Source organism: Sphaeramia orbicularis, chromosome 21 (genome assembly GCF_902148855.1).
Source record: "Sphaeramia orbicularis chromosome 21, fSphaOr1.1, whole genome shotgun sequence".
NCBI lineage: Eukaryota > Metazoa > Chordata > Actinopteri > Kurtiformes > Apogonidae > Sphaeramia > Sphaeramia orbicularis.
In genome coordinates this window covers 45,999,194-46,024,643 of record NC_043977.1, presented here as the reverse complement: position 1 = coordinate 46,024,643, position 25,450 = coordinate 45,999,194, and the positions used below count along the sequence as shown (strand labels likewise).

General features: G+C 37.3%; 1 protein-coding gene across 1 annotated transcript in view; it reads right to left on the bottom strand.

Moving 5' to 3' along the window:
* The window catches only part of slc15a2 (solute carrier family 15 member 2), a 58,382-nt gene that overhangs the window by 11,929 nt on the left and 21,003 nt on the right, over positions 1–25,450 (bottom strand). The window contains exons 9-19 of the mRNA XM_030125708.1: positions 21,188–21,270; positions 20,857–20,940; positions 20,653–20,742; positions 16,333–16,377; positions 15,996–16,031; positions 11,271–11,359; positions 10,758–10,839; positions 8,404–8,529; positions 6,237–6,401; positions 2,809–2,855; positions 2,606–2,710 (exon numbers count right to left, since the gene is read on the bottom strand). Of these exons, the coding sequence (XP_029981568.1) occupies positions 2,606–2,710; positions 2,809–2,855; positions 6,237–6,401; positions 8,404–8,529; positions 10,758–10,839; positions 11,271–11,359; positions 15,996–16,031; positions 16,333–16,377; positions 20,653–20,742; positions 20,857–20,940; positions 21,188–21,270 (952 nt within the window). The remainder of the gene's footprint in view (positions 1–2,605; positions 2,711–2,808; positions 2,856–6,236; positions 6,402–8,403; positions 8,530–10,757; positions 10,840–11,270; positions 11,360–15,995; positions 16,032–16,332; positions 16,378–20,652; positions 20,743–20,856; positions 20,941–21,187; positions 21,271–25,450) is intronic.

Sequence of the window (25,450 nt, the reverse complement as noted above, 5' to 3'; positions counted from 1 at the left end):
TTTTGGCCATTGCCATCTTGGAGCCAGAGGTGACCATATTTGGACAAAAGGGTGGGTGATGCAACACACTAAATGCTAGATTTGGTGAGTTAGACTTGGTGAATGGCAAACTACACCAAAAAATACATAACAATCATTTTACAGTCTCGCTAATGGAACTTATTAACAACAGTTACAGTCAAAGTGTTTGTCAGGAAAAAAAACAAAGGACCTACAGACAACTTATTAGAGAGGCAAAATAAAACAGATGATAGTAACGACACCCGGAAACAAACTGTCAGCATTTCTAAAGATAAGTTCAGTGTAAGTCTATGGAAGGCTGAACTTTTTGAGCTCCCTCCAGTGGCGGTAAGTGGTATTACAATGTAAAGATCATTCTGTATTTGCTTCATTTCAGAGTTGAGGTTGGTAATTACAAAAGGTATTAACCCGCCCCCTGAAGGGGAGGCAAGGGGTATGGTTTTTGGTTCAGTTTGTTTCTTTGTTTCTTTGTTTGTTAACACTTAAGCAGCAAAACTATTGGTTGAATTCATACAAATACATACATACCAATTGAGTTATCGATTGCCCAGAATAGATGTCATTACATTTTGGGAAAAGTAGGTCAAAGTTAAATATTTTTTATGATTTAAAAAAAAAATTTCCCATTTACTTATAATGAGCGAAATACATGTGAGGTACAAGGTTTGTTATGCCTGGCACCACTTGTTTACAAAATTTAAAAAATCTAGAGTTTTGGAGAAACAACTGGATCCAACCCCTGTTCATTTAAAGGTGCGGGAGACTTTCGTGACCAATTTTTCATCAAATCTGTAAAACCTCAGTCATAGCCTAAGTATCACGAATCTGTAAGTCTTTCTGTGATTACTCACCTAAATATCTTGCATCACGGTGAACAATTTTGAAGTGCCATCCACCATAAACAAACCTTGTGTTTACAAACAGAGCTGGGGGGTAACTCGGGCATCTTCGGAATTTTGTTGCGACATGCATTGTGGGAAATGGAGGTTCACACAGCCGCCTGACAGCAGCAGCGGCCGTGCAACCATATGATATTATATGGATGAAACAAACACGACACGGAAACGGCTGAAACGCAGAAACGGCTGGAGGAATATGCATAGAGGGAAGGGAGCTCCTACCGTTTCTGTGTCGTGTCTGTAGCAGCTGCTGCTGCAGGGGGCTGCGCAAACCTCCATTCCCCACTATGCACATCGCAACAAAATTCTGAAGATGCCCGAGTTACCTCCCGGCTCTGTTTGTAAACACATGGTTTGTTTAAGGTGGATGCCACTTCAAAATCGTTCACCATGATGCAAGAGATTCAGGTGGGTAATCACAGAAAGACAAAGATTCGTGATACTTGGGCCATGACTGAGGTTTAACAGATTTGATGAAAAATTGGTCATGGAAGTCTAATGTATAAGTATACATATACATAAGAAGATAAGATATACTTTAATGATCCCCCAAGGGGAAATTCAAGTGTGTACAGCAGCACAAGACAGTATGCATTTATACCTAGCATTAAAATAGTTTAGTAGCACTTGTTATTGTTATATTATTAATAATCAGAAAACAGCTATTTTTCTATTAATGTCTTATTCCTTAAGACCATATTCTACAAGAATTGAACATAAAACAACCTCCTAAATATGCCTAACTGAAGGTAAATGAAGAGGTTGTGTCTTTTACACTCACAAGTAAAGAGCGAATATGAGATTATATAATATAATACAAGTGCATTGACCCGTGGGGATCCACAGGTTCTAGATGTGGTAGTTTTTATGCTGTTGTGTATTCATGCATGCTGTACCGCATTTGTCCAGCAACGTGATTGTAAGGCTATTGTATTCCAAAATTACTAATATCTCCCAAAATATTTGTCCTATCAACTTGCCATTTTCAGTAATCTGCTCTTTGACCAAAAATACACAAGTATGACAAACTGCAGCAGTCAGCTCTTCCCAGATTTCATGTGAATTCCCAGACACACATACACACACGCACACAGAGGCCACTTGGCTTTTATAATATCCTCCTGACACCCAGCAATGCATTTTTGTCCTCTGTAGGGGACAAAACTTATACAGATTTACTTAAAAAGTGCTGTCCATTACAAAGGACATTCCATTAAAAAATAAATAAATAAAAATAATAAAAATGTACCTGAAAAACTGTTGCATTATGCAGTTTCCAATCAAGACGAGTGTTTAATGTAAAAAAAAAAAAAAAAAAAAAAAAAAAAAAAGCTAAAACTTTCACTTTCCTGGGTCTCAGGAGGATATAGATGAAGAAACTTCGTAATGTTGAATACATCTGCTTTAGTATTATTATCATTAACTCAAACACACAGTGCAGTACCTGTGTTTTACATTTGTTTATTGACTACATGTTTGTGATCTGATGTTATCACTACTGCTACTGCACAAATATTTATTCCTCTGAAGCCACTACTTGACATTATCTGATTTCAAGGAGAAGGTGAGTAAATGCAACTCACCCACATTAGACAGTGGTGTATCTTAGTAAAAGACATTTCATTTTTCAAGAAAAACAGGCAAGAAGAATAAAGAGAGAGTAGAGAAGCTGGTGAAATACTCACTCTCCTCGGTCCACAGTGTAGTTCGGAGACATGCTATAACCTGACATGTGAAAAACCTGAGTGCCCACAGTCAGGTTAACAGCCTCTGGAAGTGTGTTGAAGAACCTGTTGGGTTTAAATAACAGACAAATATTAGAAGAACAGGTGAAGACATAGAGTTGGAGTCCTAACATGTACAGTATCAAGTAAACACACTGATTTACCTCAGATAAGGATTTCCATCTTTATTTTTTTCGATGTTGTCCTTCACCTACATGATACACACAAGGGGGATTCTGTCAATAAGACCAACCTCTGTTCAACATTCAACTTTGACTTGGTTTATTTATGTTTAGATCAGAATTTTTCTCAGAACAGCCCCTATCATGCAGAAATTCAGTAATCACACACTCAAATCAGTGCTTTAGTTCAGTATTGAGGACTTGCAGCTGACGTCACTGGTCATGTGACTGTTGTTTACACCGCCATATTGGTAGGCATGCTATCTGGATCCAGAAAGTCAGAACTGTTGCTTTATATTTTGTTTTTCTTTGGACTCGTGTTTGCATGTTTGTTATTTGCGAGTATGTCTGCTTGTGATGAAGGCACCATAGATGACTTTCAATGTTTACTAACAACAGTGATGCACGGGCAACTCGGAGGCAAAAACACGAGTACCAGCTCCCAGCCGGCTCACATCAGCTGCGTACACCTCCAGGCTCTTCCCCGGAACTCGTGAACGAGCTGATATGTTAGCTCTAAAATGGTCCATTAACTGTCTCTGTCAAAAAGCCGATCCCATCTTCTCTTTCACGGCCGCATAATTTGACTTGACCACATCTGGAAGGCTGTCCCATAGTAGAAAAGCAGACTTGCACAGATGGGTGGGGAGTATTGTCACCAGGTCCCCGCTGAACTCACCGGTGTCGCCTGCTGTACTGCCACTTCCAGCTGCCTCACCCAGCTGAGGAAACTCAAAAGGAGCAGGTAGATCCACAATCATTCTGTCTCTATAGGGTGATAGGTCAGGGGAAGCCCTCCTGGTAGGTTTAAAGGGGACTTCATCACCGTACCACATGATGACAATTCTTTTTTTCCATGCCGCTAAGCGCAACAGACACGCAGGCTAACTATACTGAGAAGCTACGCTAACCGCGGTAATAACTCTAAACAGCGGTCGGCAGAACAGAACCACCGCTGCCACCAATGGAACCGAGCGGTCTTTATGCCTAACTTATATTTGGTGAAAGCCAGTGGCGATTTCTCATAGACTGCAAGGGAAGCCCGGCTTCCCCTAAAATTACGAAAATTAAATGGTTAAATATGTACGGTTGTGTTGACATTTTATTGACTCCAAATGTGTTAGAACACGTTCATCTCAAAGATGAGTTCGTTCAGAATCAGCTTCATCACAAATCAATAGACTTGATGTTGTTCACTTCTCATACATTCCCGTTGCGCTGTTTTCTCACATGATCTCTGCTCAGTGCATTTGCCCGTAGACGCCGAGCGTCTATGGGCTTCAATGGGACTGAGTGGAACAGTTTTTTTCATTGCCTCAAAACTGGAGGGTAATTGGATAAAGGCCACGATGTTGTCCCGCCCCCGGACGCCGGGCGTCTCTGGGGGTGAATGGAGCTGTGGGCGGAGCTTGGCCGGGCTGGACGCCAGAATCCCATGTGCTGATTGGAGGATCAGTCGAAAGACTGAATCCTGTTTGATTGACAGCTAGTTTGAGATCTACTCCTTCACTTGACACAGTTCAGTTTAATACCGCCGTGCATTCTGCTGTGAAATCAAGAGAGAAACCACTCCGAAATTACTCATTCATTTCTTGCACTGTAAATAAAACATATTCATTGTACTCCCTTGTCTCAATTTAACATAATTTCAGTGTTGTCTTGTTTGAGTTACACAATTTAATCATTTCTTGTTCGAGTTTAATATCGTTTTATAGATAGTTAAATCAATCAAACTGTCGGCTAGGTCGGAGTGAAAGGAGCATCTCTGGTTTAAAAAGGCTGAAGTCTTACACTCACAACACAATGGGCCAAGGCAATCTGAGCAGCCTAGCTCTGCAGGACATTGAGAGGACACTGGTCCAGTCCCTGGAAAAGACGCCTACTTGGTATGATAAGGTTACTGACGATTTTCTTAAAAGGAACGGAGGGCTGAATGTATGTTTAAATAACTTGACTTTTTTTTTTTTTTTTTTTTATGTAAACCGACAATGAGCTTCCCCTGTCTGAAAGATGAGCAGCCGCCACTGGTGAAAGCTAAGTAATCAACGGCACACAAGAGTTTAGCAGGTCCATTGTTTAACACGTTGTACGATCAAAGGAAAGCGTGCCTACCAATATGGCGTCGTAAACAGAAAACCATGTGATCATGTGACGTATGTGCAAGACCTCAATACACTGATCAGCCACAACATTCTAAACCCTGACAGGCACAGTGGTATTAACCCTTAAAGACCCAAACATCCAACTTTAACCAAAACCATCTACTGATCTAAACTGTTTAATACTTGTTGATCCATTAATTCTATCAATACATGTAAATAATTGGTGTAAAATACAGTTTATCTTTTCATGGTCATCAGATATGACCCATTTGGACGTCCAGAGGCTCCGTGGTGAACGTGGAAACACTGTCATCTTCTACAACATTGATTCTCTAGTAAAACCCATGGAGTTTGATAAATGACATGGGATGAAGACACTGGGTTCATGTTCAGTTAATGATAAATTTTGCTGAAAGAGACATTTTTCTTCAGTTTTCTCTGTTTTTGATATAATAACCTTCAACTTTAATCTGAGTTTCAATGAACATCTATATGATTAGTAAATTAAATATAGGAAAATACCCAATTTTCACTGAAAAAACACAAAATATGAAGATATTATTATAATAAATGGTGACAAATCCCTTAAGAAATGTTAAATATAGAGAAAAATCTATGTTGGAACTGATACAAAAGTAACACTGGGTCTTTATGGGTTAATATAATCTATAATCTCATCATTTTTAATGTGAGCCATCACAGATCTCAGCTGCCGCCTGATAATGTAGACTTATGAGAATGTCCGAAAGGTGTTAAAAATGAATTGAACATCAGCAGCAAAGGTGTTTGAACAGTTAGTCCAGATAAAAAACAAGAATATAAAGCTAAGAAAATGTATGAGGATCCATAGTGAACATGCAAACACCATCATCATCTGCAACATTGATTAGCTCGTTTTTATGTTCAGTTAATGACATATTTTGCTGAAAGAGTCACTTTTTTCTTCAGTTTTCTCTGTGTTGATATAATAACCTTTGAATTTACTCAGAGCTTTAATGAGCATTTACATGACCAGTGAATTAAATACATGAAAATATGTGATTTTCACAGAAAAATGCAAAATGCAGAGGATAATATTATAATGAATGGTGATAAATCACTTGATAATGGTTAAATATAGGGATAAATTCATTTGGACATCAAGAAAACTTGCTCTGGGTTAATGTCGACTATTTGAGACCTTCGAGGACTACATATTCACTTGTTGCCTAATATCCACTGTAATGAAGTAATCAGTATTATTTCCACTTTTCTGTCAGTGGTCATAAATGACCACTCAGTGTAATGTCTTATTTATTTCTTACTCACCAGGGTGCACTGGATACCTGTGGGTTCAGGGTATACGACGAGGGTGTAGGCCTGCCGCTGGTAAAACGTCTGGTTACACACTGAGGTCTTCTCGTTAAAGCTAATGTTCATTAATAGTTCTTTGTGGGATGCCCCCAGTGGAAGTGTGACATATCCATCAGGGTCCTGTTACAGAAAGTGAGGTTTTATCAGACAGTAAACCATAAGTATTACATTATACAGTTTACATCATAGACTGGAACCTCCAAATCAACTAGAAACATAATGTGCTCGCACTTGAAAACCCTCAGCCTGACTTAATAAAATCTTCCAAATATTGACTCACTGATATGTTGATTTGCAATATGTAAAATGTTTGAGACTGTGAATTAATACTGGAATTGGTTTGTGCAAGAGATGTATAAAGGAATCCAAGATTAATCTAAAACAGGTAAAGAATTAATGTAAATGAACCATAAGTATAAGAGAAATAAGTCCAAGAGAACTACTTTTGTTTTGCTTCACTGTGTATCTTCCCAACATCCAGACCGATTTCAACCTAAATGGATTTAAACATTAGCACATAGAAAAGCCGATCCCTCCGTGCATGAATCAGTCCATATCACAAACAGAAAATAGAATAAAGATGCAATGACACCAGATGGACAGTAAACCGAGACTGTGTCATAATATTTCAAGTTTTGTTGATGACTGTTTACTGATTTGCAAATAATCAAGTTAATGTAATTCATTTTCAGTATTTGTCCTTTCTTATGTAATATGAAGTTCCAATAGTTTAATACTCTTCACATTATGATAAGTTAATTTAGCTTTACACACAAGCAGCAGGTTGAAATACTTTTAAAAGATCTTTTTTTTTAAGATGTCTTTAGTTTTATACCTTTTATACTTTGAGTGATTTGAATGATTTTTGACATTTTGATGGGTATCCTAAAACTGATTTTAATTTGAATGTAATTTGAATACATTGGAATATAAAAGTTTTTCTTCCACCTGAGCCTATTCAGTCTCAACAAAAGACAGCATATTACACCAGTGCTCAGGTCTCTGCACTGGCTCCCTGTGAGCTTCAGGATCGATTTTAAAGTGCTTTTATTGGTTTATAGAACTCTTAATGGTCTTAACCCTATTTATTTATCTAATTTGCAACAATTTGCTGTTAACATATGAGCCCTCTCAGACCTTCAGGTCCTCAGGTTACAACCTGATTTTTGTGACCTACCTGAGGACCTGAGGTCTGCTGCGAGTGTTCATATTTTTAAAGATAAATTTAAAACCTATCTTTTTAGTTTAGCTTTTCATTAAACTCTTACTTTTTAACGTTGCTTTACTCTAATGCTTTTATTTTTATTTCTATTTTTAACTGGGGGACAGTGGGGGGGTTTGGTGTAAAGCACTTTGTGCTGCATGTAACATGTGAAATGTGACATATGAAAAGTGCTATACAAATAAATTTTGAATGATTGATTGAACATCATGGGCTCTATGCACAGCCTCACTACTTCCTGAACTTCAGGTGCATCCTTTATTTCCTGTCTTTCATGATTGGACACACTGATTAATCCAGGTGTGTCTGCTACTTCTTGTTGCGACTACTGATTAATTAGGTACACCTGGATTAATCAGTGTGCCCAATCACGAAAGACAGGAAATAAAGGACCCACCTGAAGTTCAGGAGGTAGTGAGGCTGTGCATAGAATCCATTCACAGTCGGTTGACTTAAAATCAGCCTCATTTGTATTTTCTGTATTATGGATGATGACTGAATAAACATAAACCTGAAAAAACCAAAAGTATATTTCAGAGCCTGTGCTTAGTCTTAATTATATTACATTATACTGTGTTATACTTTTTAACAGTCTGTTTTTACACAAGTGTGTGTACTTTTACTTGATTGTGTACTCTTTCCTCTGGTGGATTTATAACATCTGTGCTTCTAAGGATGTCCAGTGTCCTAACAGTGAGTAAAAACCCTCATAAACCCTGCACAGATGTGTTTTACAGTGTAAACATACACTCATATCTGGGTTAATTAACCTACAATCACCTGTTAAATGTTAAGCAAAAAAAAAAAAGAACTAATACATGGATACAAGTAGAATCCTCCAGACAGACCTGGAGTGTGTCTCTGCAGTGATACTGTTGTTTTCCCGCTCGTGTTTGTTACCTGGAGGTGTTGGATGGGCTGTGAGAAGAGGCTGCTGTCGGGGAGTTTCAGACTGATGTCATTTCCTGCCAAGTTCAACACCTGAACTAGACATTTCTCTGCCGGTGCAGGATTCACCACTGTTTTCTAACAACGAAAAATGAGAGAAAAGCAGTAAAAAAACACAACCCAACACAGGTTTTTGTTTTAATTAGTGAAAGAGAAAAAAAATATTTAAAGTGCTGTTTGGTTACAGTCTTCAAAATGTTAAATTCTATGAAACAATGACAGAATAAGTTTTACTCAAAAGGAATATTTGTCTCTGAGCCACTAGTTCTACTTAAAAACACAGGATATTTTCACTTTTCAGATTCCCTCTAGAGCAGGGGTCTCAAACTCCGGTCCTCGAGGGCCACTATCCTGCATGTTTTAGATGTATCCCTCTTCCAACACACCTGATTCAAATGATAAGCCTACCATCAAGCGCTGCAGAAGCCTGATAACGACCGTCAGGTGTGCTGGAAGAGGGAAACATCTAAAACATGCAGGATACCGGCCCTCGAGGATCTGAGTTTGAGACCCCTGCTCTAGAGTAAGATCTAGAAAATCTATTATGGAAATGAACATAAACCAATGTATATATGCAACTCTTTATCATATATCCTGACAATATTAGCCAACCAGCACATCTGCCATTTATTTACCAATTCATCTTATCAAAATATGTAAGATTTAACACAGTTTATCTCCGAGGCAGATATTCTCCAAAAATAATGTAAACCTGTGTTTTATATTTAAAGATCACAGGTTTATCTGTTTCAGCTTACAATAAAGAGCCTTAAATTCCCTCAAATAATATGACATTACACTATAGCAAATTACATTGCGTTGGGAGACGATATAAAGGAGGGAGTCGATAAATAGCTCAGGAGACAGTTCTACCTCAGATAGAGATATTCTCCTCTTAGTCAGACATCATTTGTATTCTAGTACAAATTCTAGTACTGTGTCAGCAGGGGGACAGGGGACAGGTGAACAGTCTTGTTACGACCCATAGGTGGGTCTATGTGTATGGGGGGGTGTGCATGTGTCTGTGTGTTTGAGTGGACAATGTTTTTCAGGTGTGAAGATGAACTCGTCCACAGATTGGACCAGCCAGTCAGAGGCGGACTTTACAGTCACAGGATCTGGGCCGGTCCCCCGTCACCTTTCCTACACTCCTAACCCTGTTCGTCTATGTGGTGAATGCAGCAGTAGGGGTGGGCTGCCATGTTCTTTGTCTCCATTTTCTCCTGTTTTTGTCCTAAGTAGGGAGGTTAGACTCTGTATTTTGGTTTCCTTTTCTTTTGCAGGTCAGCTTTGGTTCCTTAGTTAGTTGTGTTATGTTTGTTATTTTGGCCTTGGCCTACCCCACAGACAAAGCTGCAGTTATGTCTGATTTTTGTGTCATGTTTATTATTACCTCCACCAGGAGATATTGTGATCGCTTTGTGTGTTTGCGTGTTTGTTTGTTAGTAGGATAACTCAAAAAGTTATGGACGGATTTTCATGAAATTTTCAGGAAATGTTGATACTGGCACAAGGAAGAAATGATTAAATTTTGGTGGTGATCGGGGGGGCACAGATCTGAGGTCTGCGCTCTCCGAGTGCTTTTCTTGTTTGTAAATAAATCACCTGTCTGTTATACGCACAAACCCACATTCTGGGGGGTTCTCTGTGTCTTGGGAGTGAGATAAGGTGTCCATTCATATTCATGCCCTTGGGTACCCTAGCTGGGGCGTAACAGTCTACACATGATAGAGCGAGGGTACTGATTGGCTCTGTGGTAATAGACAAATGAGAAAGTAGTCCTACAGTCCTGTGGTAATAGACCAGGGGTGGCCAACCCTGGTCCTGGAGAGCCATGATCCTGCATGTTTTAGATGTATCCCTCTTCCAACACACCTGATTCAATTGATAAGCCTATCATCAAGCTCTGCAGAAGCCTGATAATGACTGTCAGGTGTGCTGGAAGAGGGAAACATCTAAAACATGTAGGATAGTGGCTCTCCAGGACCAGGGTTGGCCACCCCTGTAATAGACACTTTAAAAAAAAAAATAGCCCAAACTGCTTATTTTCATAACGAGTTGGTCTCACTTGACTGTGAAACTCTGTGTTTAGCCCCCCATTCCACAGGCGGTGAGAGGTGCACTGAGCATGCTCCGATGTCTAGACAAAGAACAACGTCTATTCTCTCAACGGGTTTTGAAATGTTTCCTATTGAGCAAATTGTTGAATTTTTATGAATATTTAAAATAAAACATACATTCAGAACGCTCACCACAGACATGTCAGGGGTTAAAGAGCTTCATCCACGTTTACTTGAAATACATACCACAACGTTGATCTCCACCAGTGTAGCTGCTACAAAGGCCAGTGCTGCAAAAATCATTCCAGTGGCCATTTTCCTCAGAGGCCTAAGGGTCAGAAAGAGTCAATAAAAGGGATTTAGTCAGCACTCAGTACAGTATTTTCATTATCGGTAAAGGCTGCTATAAAAATCCTGTTTATCTGAGTGAATCAGATGCTTTGTTTCCTCATCTGTGTCCTCAATGATCTACTACCTGATAAGAATCTGCCTCATCTCTTACTCTGATGTACCACCATATGTTGCAAATGAACTCATCATAACTTTTAGTTATGCTTTTCCAGAAAATAAATCCTCAAAATAAAACACAAAGTCAAAACTGTTGTGTGATGTGGAAAAATCATTGCACAATAAAGGAAAGACACATCTAAGGTGCAATTGTTGAGGTCACATGGTCCATTTTCGTGGTTTAAGAGGCCTCTCAGACACATATATCTGCAATAAAGATAGCGGTATCCCAAACAACGGGCTGCAACTTACGTGATGTTGATTTTGCAGAGGCCAACGAGCGGATATATGATGAGGTCAAAGATGGGCACAAAAACAAGGATCAGCAGAGCGTTGAGCATCTAGACAACAGGGAGGGAAACAAAACCCCACCTGTCAATGACTATAAAAGCCCAGTAAAAGTCATAAAATCATAAAGTTTAGAGTCAAACGCGGTGAAAGACACTAACGGGGATTCTGATTCAGCTGTAAAGTTGTTTCTCGCCAGATCAGACAGCAGCTATTTTAGGACTCCACATGACGATAATGTGGGGTTTTACATTGGAATTGAAAACTATCAAGAAAATGAAACATTTCCCACCAGGAGAAAGGAAATGATGGAAGAATTACTCATATTCTTTACTTACTAACACTTTTAGTAACACATTGTTAAAATCCTCCAGTACAAAGAAGAGTCCTGCATGTAAAACCTATTATGACATATTTGGATTCATTTTGCTGCTTCATTTTAAGTCTGAACTTACATGACATACTTAGACTGGATAATGAGTAGTTTAATTGACAGAAATGCATCACACAGGATCATCCTATGATTATAACTGTCATGTCAAATTCCTGTGAGGATTTCTCATAAAATCAGAAAAATAGGCCTGTTTTCCATCTTGTCACGATGTGTTTTCTACTGAATCCAAGATGAGTTTGTAAAGCTGAAGAAAGAGGAGGAGATAAAACTCTATCCCAGTGGTTTCCAACCTTTTTTGGCTCGTGACCCCATTTAACATCACAAATTTTTGGTGACCCCAGACATTCAAAACAGAGACTTTTTTTTTTTTTTTTGCTAAAATTAATTTGTGTTTGATCATGTAATAGTTTGCTATACTATGTTGCAAATAAACATTACTTTTAGACAACATTTAGGCTATAGATATGGACAGACTGTACAGGATATGTACAGTCAGTCCAGCTTGGATTTACAAGACTGACAATTAATAGTGAACAAACAATAACTCAAACTATGAATTATGAAAGAGCTGCAGCATCTGAAACTGACCACAATGAACATTTGAAAGATAAACAGTACCACAGTGCTTCAGTTTCAGCTTCAGAGTTTATCATGTCTTTTATGTATTGGGATTGTCTCTCTCAACTCACCATATATTTTTTATTAATAAGTTTTGTTTTGTTTTGTTTTTATCAATTACCAGAAATTACAGGTGACCCCATTTGAATTCCAAGTGACCCCACGTGGGCTCCAGACCCAAAGGTTGAAAAACACTGCTCTACCCACTACCCAGAGTAACACTTTGTCCGTCAGTTTATCGCAAAAAAAAAAAAAAATAGTCACATTTGGAGAAACAAGCTTTTCACTGGACAGGAATATGAAGAAAATCTAAAAGTTCCTTACAAGAGCTCAAACAGATGCAGTGAGGTGACAAGTGGACATTATATTTCTGGGATGTAGTGGAGTATGAAGTATCAGAGCATGGAAATACTCCAGTAAACTACCTCTAATTTGTACTTCGATACACTGAGTAAAAATACCTAGTTACAGTGGCTTGTCAATAGAGGGCGCTAGGGCAGCACCCCACCTTTTTTCTAGTAAAAGCACAAGTGTGCAAGTTTATTATACAGCAGCTGGAGACCAGGAAGCAGAGGTTATTTATAGAGGTGAGTGGAAGTATGATGGGACTCAGATGTCTATTTGTACATCTCTAGGTTTGTACATCTGTGTTTATTTTGTAACATAAAGACATGAGGGAAAGAAACATGGGCCACAATGTTCTCTGAAAAGTAAACACAGCAACACCTCTGAAGATCACGTATAAGCTCTAAACAAAGGAAAAAATATAAATGATTTCACCACAGCTTTTTTAAAAAACCTATCTTTTCATGTTTTTGGATTAAATTGTGTCTTAAAGCTGACGATCTTTTCTTTCTCTTTTAATTGTTCAATTAGGGGGCAGACAAATATAAGAAATGTTTTCTTCTTGTAGATCCTTTCCAGTCATTGAGGTGTTGATTTGAAAATGTAATGAAACTAAACTAAACTAAACTACAGACGGAGAAAACAATGAGCACATGATAGGAAATGCAAAATGGTTTTTACATAAAGTAGTTGGATCTCTTACGAGCTGATGGGTTCTCTTCTTCTATTATCTGTGTTACTGTTTCAAGCATCCCCCATCACTACGTGAAACTATAATTATTTCCAAGTTAGTTAGTTATTTGGTGAGTTTGGACCCCAAATAAGGCAGCCCTGGTTGGTGTGTGTGTATATATATATATATATATATATATATATATATATATATATATATATATATATGTATATCCAGTCTTCCTCAGAAGCGTCTGAGGAAAACTGGAGTCACAGTCGAAACTGTCAAGCAGATAACATCTTAAAACTATTCCTTGTCTGAACAAAAGAAAATAGTATATGTACATAAACAGAAGACAAAATGAATGTCTTTAGCCTTATTTGTATGTATGTGGCAGTTTTACAGTGAGTCTCAAGTAAAAGATTTGGAGAGAAGTTTTCAGCGTCCGGCTTTTCTTGGGAAACCTGTTGTCTATCTGCCGAGCTAATCACTACACTCACACAAGCAGGGGCAGAAGAATATGAGTTATAATAAAACAGCATTAACGTGAGATTAAAAAAAATGTCGGTGTTATTTAATGAATGTGTTAACGTGGTAATAACACATTAACTTGTCCAGCCCTAACATTTTTTTTGTATATATATATATATATATATATATATATATATATATATATATATATATATATATATATATATATATGAAAATGGTTTACACGATTCCTTTTCTACGAGTTTTCTCTCAAGCTTTCAGTTGTGGTCTCATCAGATGGAAGCTGCGCATTTGTCATGCAAAACCAACTCAATAACACCTAAAATCCAACAAGATTCTTCTGTGAGCCCAGAAAAAGAAGACTATGAGTTTGAAGTGATTTGTTAAACTTATTGTATTATTTAGGTTTTAGGTCTTGTTATTAGACAGTGGTTCTAAATATCCTAGTATGTATGTACTGCAAAAGTCAAAATCTTACCAAGTGTATTTTTCTGATTTCTAGTCAAAATATCTCATCACACTTAAAATAAGACATAAACACCGAAAGAGTAACTTGTAAGTGGGATATAAGAACTTATTTTTAGACAATAGATCTTGAAAATCTTATTGCAAGAAATCTTACCAAGATAATTTTCACTTGTTCCAGTTTATGATTTTTGGCTTGAATCAAGCAAAAAAAAATCTTGAATTCACCAAAAAAAATGACCAGAAAAGTGACTCCTTAGGTCAGTGTTTTTCAACCTTGAGGTCGGACCCCACGTGGGGTCGCCTGGAATTCAAATGGGGTCACCTGAAATTTCTAGTAATTGATTAAAAAAAAAAAAAAAACCTTACTAATAAAAAATATATGGTGAGTTGAGAGAGACAATCCCAATACAGAAAAGACATGACAAACTCTGAAGCTGAAACTGAAGCACTGTGGTACTGTTTATCTTTCAAATGTTCATTGTGGTTGGTTTAAGATGCTGCAGCTCTTTCATAATTCATAGTTTGAGTTATTGTTTGTTCAGTATTTAATTGTCAGCCTTGTAAATCCAAGCTGGACTGACTGTACATATCCTGACCAAGGAAAATAAAATTCTCACTTTGTGCAGTAATCTACACCTGGCTTTTCTGTCTCCGTCCATAATAATATACATTATATAGACTAAATGTCATCTAAAAATTAACATTTATTTGCAACATAGTATAGCAAACTATTATATTATCAAAAACAAATTAATTTTAGCAAAAAAAAAAAAAGTCTCTGTTTTGAATGTCTGGGGTCGCCAGAAATTTGTGATGTTAAAATGGGGTCAAGAGCCAAAAAGGTTGGAAACCACTGATTTCGTTGATTATGTCTTATTTTAAGTGTGATGAGATATTTTGACTGGAAATGAGAAAAATACACTTGGTAAGATTTAGATTTTTGCAGTGTGTAGTATGGTGGGAAAATCTGTCAATTTCGGACTCAAGTCAAAAGTGGTCTTTCATGTGAGTATATAGAAGAGGATAGGACAATGACAAAAGTAAGAGTCATTTGACAAGTGGTCAACTGTCATGAGGTAATCAAGGGTTCTGTGGGAGGGGTCAGCATGCTCATGTACGTCAGCATGAGATGTTCTCTACAATTCTAATTGTGTTTACACATGTGTAGACGTAAAAGAATGAAATAAATCTGATTAACCTGTGTACATGCAGGAAGATATCGGAGTATTGGGGTCAAAAATCCAGGTGTGTTAATCTGATTTCTCATAATCAGATTACTGCTGTTATCTGATAAAATATATCAGATTATCCTGTTTACATGGTCAAATAATCAGATAACTCCAGAAATCGGATAATGATCGAGTAATGGTGTGCATGTAAACAGGCTCACTAACAGGAAGTTGGAGTCTACTGTCACTATGTGCGTACATACTCCGAAAGAAATCTGATAATGGACTGGGGCGTCTAATCTAGGCTTTTTGATTGTTGTATTTCTTAAATGCATATAAACACATCAGATATGATTATCACAATTATCTCATTTTTATGGTCATGTGTTATTGTGGTCAACTTGACATCATTATAGTGTGAGTGACTAATTCCCAGCCATATTGTTGCACATTATGTCAAACCATGTCAAAGGTAGCAGACTTTGTGCTTACAGTAACAACTGCTCTGAGAGGAAGAGGAGCTGCCTTACCTGCATTTGGTCAGGCTTAATGATGAAGGTTTCTCCCTGTAATAAAACAAAATGATTTCTCCAGTCATTTAAACTTTAACTTCATAAACTCTGGAACATGTGCAGACGTTGCAGAAACCTATGACAGTCCCTCTAACCAGATGAATAGATGATTGACCAAAGCAGTAAAATATTGCAGCTTACTGGATTAAAATGAAAACATGAAGCAGCATCTGAACAAGAAGATGTTTTATAGAACAGTCTGAGTTATCAGATGAGTAACAGACGGATTATCTATGAGCAGTAAAGGATGTTATAAAGATTTGATAATGTTATTAAAATGTTAAGAAACTCTTACAAAAGCCATGTTCATCCTGGTGGATTGGAGAGTCCAGCGGGAACCCTGAAAAATAATAAAACACAGACTCTTACTGTTGGTTCATTTAGCAGAATTATCCTTTAAACACAGTGGCTTCTGTTTGTTATCCTGAAAAGGGGCCTGAAATAGACCAGGGGTTCATTTGTTTTTCTTTTAATCGTAGAGTTGTTCCACATGAATAATGAGTCTAAGAGGAAAGACATCCAGGAATGTTGAGGTCTCTTAATGAGGTGGTTGTGTTGAGTGTTGGCCAGAGGAGCACAGGGTTATGGGATTTTAGACAGGATTCAAACCCTTAACTTTGGGACTATTAGTGTCTACAGTAAAGAAGGGTTGACCATTACCTTCTTCAACCTTATTACAGAGTAAATGAAGAAATGGAAATTAATCAATTATTTCACAAGACAGACACAAAGAATCTGGACTCTTTAAATACATTCAAAGTCATTTTAAATGAATGGGAAATGGATAAATTCAGATGTGCATGTTTTTCAAACTGATTGAATTGGATTCTGCTTTGAGATGCTTTTAAGCAGTGGTTCTCAGTCTTTTTCTGTCAGCCCCCTTTTGGAGGATGAAAAGTCTGTAGTGCCCCCTCAACCCCAACAACATTATAACAATGGTGCAATTATAACTTTTATTTAAAGAAACATCAGTATCGTAACAATACTCTTAGCTTTTCCTTGAATAATTTGATGTGCAAAATAAAGTAACTTTTTTTAATTTTTGTTTGAACATTCATTCATTTTCTGAAACCGCTTTATCCTCACTAGGGTCACGGGGGTCACTTGGAGCCTATCCCAGCTACATAGGGGCGAAGGCGGGGTACACCCTGGACAAGTCACCAGTTCATCGCAGGGCTGACATATCGAGACAAACAATCACTCTCACATTCACACCTATGGGCAATTTAGATTAACCAATTAACCTATTAGTGCATGTCTTTGGATGGTGGGAGGAAGCTGGAGTACCCAGAGAGAACCCACAGGGAGAACATGCAAACTCCACACAGAAAGGTTCCACCCCCATCGACTGGTGGGGGAATTGAATCCAGGACCTTCTTGCTGTGAGGCACAACTGCTATCCACTGCATCATTGTGAAACAAAACTTTTTCTATTTCACACCTTTTTTTCCGGCTATAGCTACTCCGTCTATTTCTCACTGACCACAGCTGCTCTCTCCCTTGTTTGTTTAGAGAAGAGGAAAGATGAAGTCCTCTTTAGAAACAGACATGGGGAGAACATGAAAACTGCACACAGAAAAGTCCCACCCCCTGTCGACTGGTGTTGGAATCGAACCCAGGACCTTCTTGCTGTGAGGCACGAGTGCTAACCACTGCACCACCGTGTCACCCAACACAGTTTATTTGTATTGTATTTGTATTGTTTGAACAATACAAATAAACTCAACCAGACTGCTCCCTGGCATAATATTTTTCCAAATAAAAGTAGGAAATGCACAATTATCTCCCAACTATGGCAATGAAGTTACTTTTTTTTTTTTTTAGAACAACAAACAAATTTTGGAACCAAAGATGAACATTTTAATAATATCAGTGGCTGTAATGAGCCTGTTTCCATTGCACAGCTCAGAACATTAAAGTGCAAACTGTACAAACTGTACAAAAACAGAAACATGTCCCATTTTTCTTTTCCAGTCCAATCCTTGTCAATTCTCCAAACCTAAACTCTTTGTCTAGTCTAGTGACAGATCACCATAGCAGTAGATTTGTTTGTCGTACGTCCCTAAAATGAGTCCAGGGTGCTCCAACACTAAAACATCAGTTCCACCTGCTACATGTTCTAAACTGAAGAAGAACCCCCCCCGGCAAGCCTTCCCTAGGGGGCTGCCCCACAGTTTCAGAAACACTGCTTTTAAAGAACATTGTTGTATACTTTTAGTACCTTTTAAATTACTGATGGTGTTTTACATGTATGATCTTAGTTCAGTGACTTATGTGTGGTCGTAGAACTGGCTTTTACTGTGTTTTATGTATATTTATGCATGGCTGGGATTTCTATTTTGTGTGACTTTTGCGGCTGCCGTCTTGGCCAGGCAAAAGAGATTTTTAATCTTAATGACCTTATTTTCCTTGTTAAAAAAAGGTTAAACAAAATAAAAAATAAGGGGGTTGTTGTGTACAGAACACACTTCGGACCAAAACCACCAATGAATCAACACTATGTATCCACAAACTGTTTCACTCACTGAATAAAGTTCAAAGCTCATTGTTTACAAGTTTTCTTTTTAACTCATAAAAACCCAGTGTTTTCTGGTAGCTCCCAAATGGATTTTTTTTCTCTATTTAACCTTTCTTAACATTAAATATTTATTATAATATACTCTGCATTTTGCATTTTCATTGTAAATTATGTATTTTCCTATATTTAATTGGGATGCTCATAAACACTCAGTAAATTCAAAGGTTATTATATCAAAACTTTGTGTCAGAAATTAAAGAAAAAATGACTTTTTAGCAAATATATTCATAACCGAACATAAAACAAGTGTCTCCATCCACTGTCATTGATGCAACTCCTGTTGTAGAAGATGATGGTGTTTCCACGGTAACTACAGAGCCTCTTTAAGTTCAAATGGATCATGTCTGATGACCAGGAAAAGCTGACAAACTGTATTTTACACCAATTATTTAAATGTATTGATAGGATTATTGGATCAGCAAATATCAAACAGTCTAGATCAGTAGATAGTGTTGGTCACCAGTGGACATTTGAGTCTTTATGGGTCAAAACTAAAACTCTCAGCGGCTTATTTTGACAATCAGTCAAAACACCAGTGTCTTATAATCTTCACATGCTGCATCAGCTGATAGTTTACATTATAGCTCTGTTAGCTTCGCTCTGTTTTTAGACTGAAAACAGCCGCAGTAAAACCATAAATCACGTCTGTTTTCTGTATGGTTTGTGTTGTCAGCTGCTGAACTAAAGATCTGTTTGGAATCATCCAAAAAAGGTCAGAACTGTCACAGTTTAGTCTGAACCATGTATCAACAAACAGCAGCAAACATTATACCATACCATAATAACTTTGTACCTTCATAAGCCTCATAATCAAACTCTCCTGAGTCAAAGAAACTCTGTAATTTCAGTATCAAACTCTGTGCTTTACATTTAAGCCTGTGTCCAGTGGTGAAAACAACAGTGCTTCTAACTTTAATCACTTTGTCACTTTCTTTGATTCTTGAAGTTATTTCTTACCAGTTGTTATCCCATCTTGACTTTTTCTGACAATTTGGTCAAAGTTGGGTTAGGTTGTGATTTGTGATTTTGTGATTTATTCCGAACATGCAATGAAATTTAACATATATTCAAACAAGCAAAACATGCATAATAATACAAATATCAACAATCATAACAATCTTAGACAGAAGAATAACACAGTAGTTCCATTTACATGCCCAAAAAGGGGTGGGAAGAAGAGCAATTTATTTAATCCCACCCACTCTACCTAAAATATCATTATAATATTAATATTATTATTAAAATGTCCCTCTTCCTTTTACATTACTCTTTCATACTTGATCTATTCACACACACACACTCGTCCATATACACATACGTATGTACATATGTTTAACAGACAAGTACACATACACACATACAAATACACATATAATCTTTTACCAGTGCATTTCTTAGTTGTGCTGGCAAATAAATAAATAAATAATAAATAACTCAAAGAAAGAAATATATACATAAACACCAGTGAATATATGGTGACAATTAATAACCCTCATCCCTATATCTTGTGAAAAATATGTTCTTGTAAGTGTTTTTGAATTGGCTTATGTTTGAACATTCCTTGTGCTGCTCACTCAATCTATTCCATACTTTAACACCACACACAGATATACTAAAACTTTTCCTAGTAGTGCACACCCTCTGAATTTTAAAATTAACTCTACCCATTAAATTACAACTCCCTTCCCTTTCAGTGAATAATTTCTGTATATTTCCTAGTAGTAGATTATTAGGTTAGGTTAGTTTTCATCATTATGTAAGACCCACAGAATGACTCACTACTCCCTCTAGTGGTCACATAAATATACAGGCCTGTCGATATGGTTCTGTTCAGTTCATATTTGTACAAACCAGCATATTGGCATCTTCGGCTGAAGGTCAGGGCTATTTATTCTTAACACTCTAATAGCAATTTTAATGTAGAAATACTACATGTGTGGGTTTTCTGTCCCGCGTATTATATGTATGTATTAAACTTTTATGTATACTATGCAGGCAGTGTATAATTGTACATTTTTGTCTTTTCTCCTCACATACCTGTTGATCAAACAGAGCCCAGAACATTGGCAGTGGGATGTAGAGGACCAGAACCCGCAGAACCATCTTAATTTCCTGGATGAGACGCTTCTGTGGTCACACAAACACAGAGTGAACATATTACTGCTGCTTTCACACCACAAACACACCTTTTACTCCGTCCACACTCAAACAGATGCACAGGAATAAAAATGCTGTCCTTACTGAGTACTTCTCTGCAGCCCAGTCCAGCCAGTGCTTTCTTGGAGGGTCATATCTGGATCTAGTCCAGCGATTTTTGATGGCAAACTGCAAAACGGTAATAATAATAAAAATAAGAAGAAGAAATAGGAAGGAGAAAAGTGAAAGTCCTTGAAGAAGTAAAATAAGATGGTATGTAAATAACAGAAATGGAAAGATCAGACTGAGGCAACAGGTAAATTTTAGGCTTTGTTAAAGCACAAAATGTTTCTTTACAGCACATAATGCTAAATTAATATGTCATCCCTTTAATAAATCATCTGATGTGGCTCACGCAGACAGGGAGATGACTCACCCCAATGCAATTACAGACTTCCAGCAGGATGTTTCCCTGAGGAGGAGTTCTCTTATACAGCCCACTGCCGGCAATGAACACAACTGCACAAGATGGATTAAGAATCAGACAAGAGAACAAGGAGCGAAGAAAACTGTTTATGTTGGACATGGCTCAACTGTGGTGCCTGGTTTTAGAATACAAACATACTTACAAAAGATCAGATTCAGACAAAAACAACCCCGGCAGAGTCGGCTTTATCTTGTTACAGTGGCTTATCGTACACTTAATAAATTATAGTCGGTCGTAAACATGCTGAGCTTCTGTCCGACTGTTCGGATCCAACAGAGAAAAGTTGCTCTATGTCTTTCTGTCGCCGCTCCGGTTGTAAAAGCCCAGTTTGTTTTTGTAGTGCACGGTCAGCCGAACACCAATCCCATAATGATCAAGGGGGACCGAGGATTCAGAGGCAAAGACAACGGACTGTCAGGACGTATGTGGGGGAGCTTTAATCAACAGACGCCTGCACTGAACTCAGCTGGATACAGACGCTCTCTGTGGATGGAGGTCACAGCTGGGGTACTGCATTTTGACAGTGTATTTGGTGGAAATAATATGCAAACAGGGGCTTTGTGTCGCAATCTGATGGGGTTTTTTTTATTCCCAGAGAGCATTAAAAAGCTCTTGAGCTGCAGAGTGGGCTGCAATTTGTCCTTTATTTTTCTAAATGCAACTTCAAAATAAAATGATTTGCACGATTCCTTTTCTACGAGTTTTCTCTAAAGCTTACAGTTGTGGTCTCATCAGATGGAAGTTGCACATTTGTCATGCAAAACCAACTCAATAACACCTAAAGTCCAACAAGATTCTTCTATGAGCCCTGAAAAAGAAGACTATGAGTTTGAAGTGATTTGTTAAACTTATTGTATTATTTAGGTTTTAGGTCTTGTTATTAGACAGTCGTTCTAAATATCCTAGTATGTATGTAATGCAAAAGTCCAAATCTAACCAAGTGTATTTTTCTGATTTCTAGTCAAAATATCTCATCACACTTAAAATAAGACATAATCACCAAAAGAGTAACTTGTAAGTGAGATATAAGAACTTATTTTTAGACAACAGATCTTGAAAATCTTATTTCAAGAAATCTTACCAAGATAATTTTCACTTGTTCCAGTGGCAGATTTTTTGCTTGAATCAAGCAAAAAATCTTGAATTAACCAAAAAAAAAAATACCAGAAAAGTGATTCTTTAGGTCAGTGTTTTTCAACCTTGAGGTCGCCTAGAATTCAAATGGGGTCGCCTGAAATTTCTAGCAATTGATAGAAAAAAACAAAACAAACTAATAAAAAATATATGGTGAGTTGAGAGAGACAATCACAATACATAAACAAGGAAAGCACTCGGAGAGGGCAGACCTCCGCCAAGACAGATCTGTTGCCCCCCACCCCCCTGATCACCACCAAAAAATAAACATTTCTTCCTTGTGCCAGTATCAACATTTCCTGAAAATTTCATAAAAATCCGTCCATAACTTTTTGAGTTATCCTGCTAACAAACAAACAAACACGCAAACACACAAAGCAAAGCGATCACAATACCTCCTGGCGGAGGCAGACATGACAAATTGTGAAGCTGAAACTGAAGGTCTGTGGTACTGTTTATATTTCAAATGTTCATTGTGGTCGGTTTCAGATTCTACAGCTCTTTCATAATTCATAGTTTGAGTTAATGTTTGTTCAGTATTAATTGTCAGTCTTGTAAATCCAAGCTGGACTGACTGTACATATCCTGACCAAGGAAAATAAAATTCTCACTTTGTGCAGTAATCTACACCTGGCTTTTCTGCCTCCGTCCATAATAATATGTATTATATAGACTAAATGTCATCTAAAATTAACATTTATTTGCAACATAGTATAGCAAACTATTATATAATAAAAAAAAAAAAAATAATAATAATAATTTTAGCAAAAAAAAAAAAAGTCTCTGTTTTGAATGTCTGGGGTCGCCAGAAATTTTTGACATTAAAATGAGGTCACGAGCCAAAAAAGGTTGGAAACCACTGATTTAGTTGATTATGTCTTATTTTAAGTGTGATGAGATATTTTGACTAGAAACAAGAAAAATACACATGGTAAAATTTTGATTTTTGCAGTGTGTACTGTGATGGGAAAATCTGTCAATTGAGGACTCAAGTCAAAAGTGGTCTTTCACATGAGGCCCCCCCCCCAAATGAGAGCACAAGGCGGAGTCATAGGAGAGAGTAAATGAGAATGGAGGAGCAATATTTGTATATAGAAGAAGATAGGACTATGACAAAAGTAAGATTACAGTCTTAGTCATTTGACAAGTGGTCAAATGTAATCAAGGGTTCTGTGGGAGGGGTCAGCATGCTCATGTACGTCAGTGTGAGATGCTTTGTGTTCTCTGATACACACGGCGGCTACTGTCCTTGATAACAGAATGTGCTGTGCAGTTAGATACAGATAGTGTAGAATGTTCTGTATGTTGTGACTGGGTGAGTGCAGTAAGACCAGAGGTTTGAAGTTAGGTAAGAATTATACAAGTGATAGAATTTAGCCCATTTAGATAGGAATTACACAAATGGGTCAGATAGGAATTACATGAGTGATATGGTTTCGACAGTTACCCAAGTGATTTAATTTGGCCATCACAGTACCTATATACAGTCACAGAAAAAATATTAGAACATCAAAAGCCTAAAAAAAAAAAAATTACCTTACTGGGTTCCACCCTGATAAGTGACCCAATATGGAGGAAAACTTGGAGCTAAATTTAGACATACAGTCATGGAAAAAATTAGAAGACCATCAAAAGTCATCCAAAACAATGGTTTTATAATCAAGTACTAACTCCTGAGTGTATCATGTGACTAAAAAAGACAGAAAAGAAAACATGGCATGCCTAAAAGCATTGTTTTTGGCAGTACAATGCCATAGCTATTGATGTAAGAACTTAAGTGATTTTGGTTATTATCAAGAAAACATGGAAAATGGCAAGATATGAGCTCTGAAATTAACCTCCTATGAGTTATTTTTGTTATCATTATATTTGTTCAAACAAATGTACCTTTAGTTGTACCTGGCATTGAAATGAACAAGAAATTGGAGAAAATAAAGGGTTGGTCTAATAATTTTTTCTGCGACTATACATCGACGAGCCCTAACATTGTGACCACTGACCAGTGATGTGGTAATAATGTGGATTATATGGTTACAATGGCACCTTTAAGGGGGTGAGATGTATTAAGAAACAAGTGAATATTTAGTCCTCAAAGGTGATCTGTTGGAAGCAGCAAACTGGGCAAACACAAGGTTCTGAATGACTTTGACAAGAGTCTAATTGTGATCTTCAAATCACTGGGTGTTGGGTGATCCTCATCTGCAGTGGCTAGATTCTACCAAAAGTGGTCTAAGAAAATGTAACCAGATCTCAAGCCAGTTGAGCATCTGTAGGAACCCCCTTTGGTCAACAAAATCAGCTCTGACATGAGGCCTAGACTCCACTAGACCTTTGTTCAGGACATGTTGTAGATGTTTGATTGTCTTGTGACCTTAGACCACTTATGGTAGGGTCTACCCACTGTAGACCAGAATCATCCATCAAGGTCTTCAGGTGTGCAGATGTTCTGACATTTGGCCATCACAATTTGGATGACGTCAAACTCACTCACACCCTTATGTTGCCCATTTTCCATCTTCCAACTCATCTACTTCGAGGATTAAATGTTCACTTCCAACCCACTGACATGTCAAAGTACTTGCTCTTTATCCAAATAAAAATTCCAGACTTTTTCAAAACTGCTATTTTTTTCCCCAGACCTTGACTTTATGTACTTTTATACTTGTGTTCCTACTTTTTTGGTTGAGATTGTACCTGTTGTGTGTAGCAGAAAAGTTCATTTTAATACATATATGAATGAATGAATGAATGAATGAATGAAGAATTCACAATAAATTATGTTTTGCTGTCACAAACATTTTCAAAACACATGAAAACCACAAACAAGTTTCACTAGAAGCATTCCAGTACCAACTGGTTAGTGAAATCATATCAAGTTTTTTATGTTTCCTCATGGATTTCTTATCTTACAAGATTGTATGCTTTTGAGCAGACTATAAAATTCAACTATGAGAAACTTAGTTTTTTTCCATACTTTATCAAGACTTTCACACAAAATTCCAGACTCTAAGGTCTGGAAAACAGCGTTTCAAAATTCCATACTTGAATTGAAATTAAATCCTTAAAATTAAAATTTAA